Consider the following 6206-nt stretch of genomic DNA (forward strand, 5'->3'; position numbering starts at 1 on the left):
GGTCAGCTGGGTCGTATAGAAGCAGAGCTTCGTCTGGATGAGGAGCGACAGCAGGAAACCCAGTTCCTCCAACAACAGGAGAACATGCTGCTCTGGCAGAACCTGTGTTACCTGAGTCTAAACCAGAGAGTGGCCAAGTACACACACACACACACACACACACACACACACACACACACACTTCCTCAGTTCTTTGGGTGTACACAGGACTGAGGTCCAGTCTCTGTGTTTCAGGCCGTGGGTCAGCAGCTACTTCCGGAAGTTCCCTATGCACATCTACTGTCTGCCCGTCCAGGCACCGGGTGATCAACGCAGGAGGAGGAAGAGGAAATGACGTCAACTCAAATCTTTACCGTGTTTGACTATGACTGACTTGTTGAACTGTAAAATATATTTGAATTGTAAAATAAACTGATTGGTCACGTGATTGGAGTAAATGTTCTGAAGACTCGTGTTGTACAGTTAACAAACACGTTAAAATTATAGAATAATAATAATATATATTTTTTAATTATAATCAGGGTTAGGGTTAACATAGGGATATCGTTGTTCGTGTAGAGGCTTTTTTCCGTAAGGACACTTGAACGCAGCATTACGGTTTAGCGTCATGACGTCATCCCCCGTTAAACCCTCCTTCTGCGCGTGCACGGCTCCAGTCTTGAAGCTCAGTCATCATGGTGAGTCCTAAACTGCTAAATAATTTCTTTTTAAAAGCCATCCGCGCCATTTCAACACAAATGTCTCTTAACGAACACACACCTGCGTGGATTGTGACAAAAATATGAATCTTTTGGCTTTTCTGTCCAACATGGCGTCTGCCCGGAGTCTCAGCGCTAACGGAACTGTTGCCGGTCGAAGCACATGGGCGTTTTGACTGCGCTACAAGACAAACTAACAGCACAAACATTACTTTTGTTAAATGTCAGATTAAAAATGCAGTTTTATCGATTCTTCCTCGGGAAAGACTCCGTTCACCTTTCACTTCGACGTGGTTGTTACAGCAGTTTGGGAGCGTTACGTACTTATTGTCAGTTAGCATGCTAGTTAGCTTGTCACCAGTGCTTTGTCGCTGTCGGACCGTAGAAGATCATCCTCTTACCAGTTCTGTAGTAATTAAAAATGAAGATACATGATACACTGGAGGTACAGATGTTTATGTTTGTTTTTCCCCTGGAGTTCAGTCAATAAACCTGTTTTATTTTAGTTATTATTCCTAATTTGTGATGGAAGCTTCTAGCCGTTTCTAAAACGACAGGGCGGGGCTTGAGAGATGCTGCGTTTGGAGATGCAGTCCAGGGGTGTCGAACATAAAGCCCGTGGGCCAAACCCGGCCTGCTTGATAAGTTTTGAAAATGAAAAAATAAACAAACACTTAACGTTAGACATGTTTATGAAAATGATATTTTATTAAACATGAGTATTTTCTTATATACTTCTGTATATAGACCTCCTGATGTAGTGGTCTGTATTTTAGACTGGATTAGATTAGACTTTATTGACAGCACACTGTCACACTGTTGAAGAATAAATGAACTGTTGTTGTTGTTGTTGTTGTTGTTTGTTCCCTGTTTTCTAAGCTTCATGTTGACTTGTTGACTTTGTTCCCTGTTTTCTAAGCTTCATGTTCTTCTTCATGTTCTGTAGGCGTCTTTATCCATGGCCCCCGTCAACATCTTCAGACATGGAGCTGATGAAGAGAAAGCTGAAACTGCACGACTGGTGATTGCTTTTCTCCTTTGTTTTGTTTTTAATATTTTATTTAAAATGCATTAAAACAAAGTGTTGAACATTTTGTTTCTGCTCTTTCCTCTGCAGTCCTCCTTCATCGGCGCCATCGCCATCGGAGACCTGGTGAAGAGCACCCTGGGTCCAAAGGGCATGGTCAGTCCTGGTTAACGTCATTGGTCGTAATTCTGTTTCCTGTTCATCAGGTACAGACATAATCTGGTTCATGTTTCAACCTCAGGACAAGATCCTGCTCAGCGCAGGGAAATCTGGATCAGTGACGGTGACCAACGACGGCGCCACCATCCTGAAGGCCATCGGCGTCGACAACCCTGCTGCCAAAGTTCTGGTTGGTGAGTCCAGAATGTGAACGCCTGTGGTTGGTCCCTACCAGGCTCTGGAAGGTTCTTCTTTAATCCATCGATCGTTTGTTCCACCAACTTATCTTGTTCTGTTGTTGACAGACATGTCCAAAGTTCAGGATGACGAGGTTGGAGATGGAACAACGTCGGTCACCGTGTTGGCGGCCGAGCTACTGAGGGTAACACCTGTCCTTCTAAACACAGCCTTCACAAGAATATAAATAAATGTACAAGACAGTGGTCCAAGTCCTGACCTGACCACCGTTTAATGTCCGGTTCAATGAACCAAACCTGGAGTTGACCACAGATTTATTTAGATTTTAACTCCAGAACCCTCTTGACTTTCGTCACACAGGAGGCAGAACTCCTGATCGCCAAGAAGATTCACCCACAGACCATCATCTCTGGCTGGAGGAAGGCGACTCAGGTGGCCCGAGATGCCCTGAGAGAAGCAGCCGTTGACCACAGGTCAGAGGGTGGAGTGTCTTTCTGTAGAAGATCGGACCAGCCTCAAACTCTGGGTTTTTTAATCGTCTTTTCTCATTTCTCCTCCTGCAGCAACGATATCCCTCGTTTCCACGAGGACCTGATGAACATCTCCCGTACTACGCTGTCCTCCAAACTCCTGACCCACCATAAAGACCACTTCTCACGCCTGGCTGTGGACGCCGTCCTGAGGCTGAAGGGCTCTGGTAACCTGGAGGCCATCCACATCATCAAGAAACTGGGCGGCAGCCTGACCGACTCGTACCTGGATGAAGGTATGACTGGCGTCTCACAAAGAGTTTCGTGGCTCAGCGGCGTCATGAGGTCATGAGGTCATGAGTGCACGCTTCCTGTTTTCAAGGTTTCCTGTTGGACAAGAAGATCGGCGTCAACCAACCCAAGAGGGTGGAGAACGCCAAAATCCTCATCGCCAACACTGGCATGGACACGGACAAGATCAAGGTAAGAAACCTCACTGCCTAATCACCACCAGGGGGCAGCAGAGGCTCCCACTGTGGCCTTTTATCAAGTACCCACCCACCTGTGAACGTGTGTGTCAGATCTTTGGCTCCAGAGTTCGTGTGGACTCCATGGCCAAGGTGGCGGAGATCGAACAGGCAGAGAAGGAGAAGATGAAAGAGAAAGTTGACCGGATCCTGAAACACGGCATCAACTGTTTCATCAACAGGTCTGAAAACCCCGCCTCGTCTCCTGCTGCCGTGGGCGTGGCCCGTTGCTCTGATTTGGCGTCCTCTCTAACGGTGTCATTTCCTGTTGCTCCTGCAGACAGCTGATCTATAATTACCCAGAGCAGCTCTTCGCTCAGGCCGGGGTCATGGCCATCGAACACGCCGACTTTGCCGGCGTCGAACGCCTGGCGCTGGTCACCGGTACGTGGGAGTCGGCGTTTACATCCTAAAACAACATGTGAAAATTCTGATCTGCTGCTGGAGAAAAACCTGGTGTTTGGTTGATGTTGGTGTGGTTGGTGTGGTTGATGATGTTGTTGTTGTTGTTGACGACGTTGTTGTTGTGGTGGTGTGCAGGTGGAGAGATCACCTCCACCTTCGACCACCCGGAGCTGGTCACTCTGGGTCACTGCAAACTGATCGAGGAGGTGATGATCGGGGAGGACTTGCTCATCCACTTCTCTGGAGTGGCCATGGGTAAGAAGTCACATGACCACACGCTGGTCCAGTACAGACTGGTGTCAGTCTTAGCAGATCCTGGTTCACCCCCTCCTCTCCCCCCCTCCCCCCTCCAGGTGAGGCCTGCACCATCATCCTGCGCGGAGCCACTCAGCAGATTCTGGACGAGGCCGAGCGTTCGCTGCACGACGCGCTGTGTGTGTTAGCGCAGACCGTGAAGGAGCCGCGGACCGTCTACGGAGGAGGTGACATCATCGCGCCTCTGCTGCCTCGGTATCTTCTGAAACGTTTTTAATAAGTCACTTCCTCCCCCGACCCCGACCCTCACTCTGCAGGCTGCTCTGAGATGCTGATGGCTAAAGTGGTGACGGACCTGGCCAATCGGACGCCAGGGAAGGAGGCGGTGGCCATGGAGTCGTTTGCCAGAGCCCTGGCCATGGTACCGCGACCCTCAGATTGACACCGGTCAGTTTTGTCGTTTGTACAAATCTTACAAAACGACTTTTGTTTCCTCTCCAGCTTCCCACCATCATCGCCGACAACGCTGGCTACGACAGCGCCGACCTGGTGGCTCAGCTCAGAGCTGCGCACCAGGAGAGCAAGAACACGATTGGACTGAGTGAGTTTTAAGCGATGCTAACAGCGTTGTATGCGTTAGCTTGACAATAGCTGTTAGCTTCCCTTATGCTAACACTTTCTACCTGAAAAGCACCTGGGCAGCACGTGGCTAAAACTGTGGTTCCCCACAGACATGACTGAAGGCACCGTAGGCGACATGTCAGAGCTGGGAGTCACGGAGTCGTTCCAGGTGAAGCGTCAGGTGCTGCTGAGCGCCTCCGAGGCTGCGGAGATGATCCTGAGAGTTGATGACATCATCAGAGCTGCTCCCAGGTCAGTGGCTGAAAAATAAAGAACTGACCTCTTTGACCTGGTGACGTTTGGACTGAACTTTTCTTTGTTCCTTTTAGGAAAAGAGTTCCAGACCATCACCCCTGCTAGAAGACCTTCAGGAGAGGAAGTGGAAAAGGGGGCGGGGCTACAGTTTGGTTATTTATCACCTGATCGTGTGTGTTTCCTTTGTTGTCAAAGGTCAAGCAGAGCTGACCTCAGGGCTCCTGCTCCTTAAACAGAACAGCTGTGATGGTCAGTGGTTCTTAGTTAGGCTAATGTTAGCACGAGCTAATGCTACGCTGCTGTACTTTAATGTTAGCACGAGCTAATGCTACGCTGCTGTACTTTGTTGTACTGAAATAAAAAAATGAATAAACAAAATTGAACCAGACGACATCAAAGGTTCCCTTTGATTTGGTGTGTGTGTGTGTGTGTCTCTCTGTGTGTGTGTGTGTGTGTTGGGGGGGGGTTAGTTTAATGAATTACTTATTAATTCTGTGACTGTAGACGAAGTGGACGATCCAACGCTGCGGCTCCAGACTGATGACCGGGTCAGGGTGACTGGGGCCTGACATCCAGAGGTCGTTGACCCCGACCCTGACCCTGACCACACGCTCTGGTCTGATAAAACGCCGTGTGAACTGATCACTTCTTCAGACTGAGACCATGAGGCTGCTGGTGCTGCTGCTGCTGGTTCTGGTTCTGGTTCTGCTGTGCTGGACGTGGACGAGCTCGGCCGTCGTCAGGTAGAACCAGGAGAAACAGATCCGTAACTGCTGACCGAACACAAACACAAAGTTCTGGTTCCGGTTCTGCTTTCAGGATCCCTCTGAGACGGATGTCCTCCGTTCGTTCCCGGCTGCGGACCAGGGGTCTCCTGGGGGAGTTCTTGAGGGACCACCGACCCGACGCCTTTAACCGCCGTTACGCTCAGTGTTTCCCGGCAGGAACTCCTTCTCTGCGTCTGGGCCGCTCCAGCGAGAGGATCTACAACTTCATGGACGTAAGGAGGAAGAACCTCAGATGATCCAGGTTCTGATGGACCAGAACCACAGGAAGTGTGTGTTCATCAGCTGTGTGTGTCCCTCTGACGTCAGGCTCAGTTCTACGGTGAGATCAGGTTGGGAACGCCGGAGCAGAACTTCACCGTGGTCTTCGACACTGGTTCAGCTGATCTGTGGGTGCCGTCGGTCTACTGCGTCAGCGAGGCCTGTGGTACCGCACACACACTCACACACACACACACTCACACACTCACACACACACACACACACACTGGTCGGTCACGTCTCTCCTCCTGGTTCTTCCAGCTCTGCACCACAGATTCAAGGCGTTTGAGTCGACGTCGTTTCGTCACGATGGTCGGATGTTTGGGATTCACTACGGGTCGGGTCACCTGATGGGCGTCATGGCGAGGGACACGCTCAAGGTCTTTGTTGTTTTTCTACTCTTTCTCTGACCGACTGTTGATGGTCCGGTCCTCTGGTAGACCGGCGGTCCGGTCCACTGCTAGACCGGCGGTCCGGTCCACTGCTAGACCGGCGGTCCGGTCCTCTGGTAGACCGGTCCACTGGTAGACCGGCGGTCCACTGGT

General features: G+C 50.2%; 3 protein-coding genes across 3 annotated transcripts in view; all 3 read left to right on the forward strand.

The window, feature by feature from the left end:
* The window catches only part of myrfl (myelin regulatory factor like), a 14890-nt gene extending 14500 nt beyond the window's left edge, over positions 1-390 (forward strand). Inside the window, exons 27-28 of the mRNA XM_025057194.1 lie at positions 7-137; positions 235-390. The gene's annotated coding sequence lies outside the window, so the exon portion shown is untranslated. The remainder of the gene's footprint in view (positions 1-6; positions 138-234) is intronic.
* A 158-nt stretch (positions 391-548) lies between these two features.
* On the forward strand, positions 549-5003 carry cct2 (chaperonin containing TCP1, subunit 2 (beta)). Its single transcript, XM_008316134.3, has 16 exons — positions 549-677; positions 1645-1719; positions 1816-1881; positions 1967-2078; positions 2190-2266; positions 2443-2555; positions 2646-2848; positions 2935-3035; positions 3134-3261; positions 3360-3463; positions 3620-3739; positions 3838-3966; positions 4057-4160; positions 4241-4340; positions 4471-4612; positions 4690-5003. The coding sequence occupies exons 1-16, from the start codon at positions 675-677 to the stop codon at positions 4718-4720; spliced, it is 1608 nt and encodes a 535-aa protein (XP_008314356.1). The 5' UTR covers positions 549-674; the 3' UTR covers positions 4721-5003.
* A 96-nt stretch (positions 5004-5099) lies between these two features.
* The window catches only part of nots (nothepsin), a 2728-nt gene continuing 1621 nt past the window's right edge, over positions 5100-6206 (forward strand). Inside the window, exons 1-4 of the mRNA XM_008316161.3 lie at positions 5100-5358; positions 5435-5615; positions 5710-5827; positions 5923-6041. Of these exons, the coding sequence (XP_008314383.1) occupies positions 5279-5358; positions 5435-5615; positions 5710-5827; positions 5923-6041 (498 nt within the window). The 5' untranslated portion in view covers positions 5100-5278. The remainder of the gene's footprint in view (positions 5359-5434; positions 5616-5709; positions 5828-5922; positions 6042-6206) is intronic.

This window comes from Cynoglossus semilaevis, chromosome 8, assembly GCF_000523025.1.
Source record: "Cynoglossus semilaevis isolate Cse_v1.0 chromosome 8, Cse_v1.0, whole genome shotgun sequence".
In the NCBI taxonomy this organism is placed as follows: Eukaryota; Metazoa; Chordata; class Actinopteri; order Pleuronectiformes; family Cynoglossidae; genus Cynoglossus; species Cynoglossus semilaevis.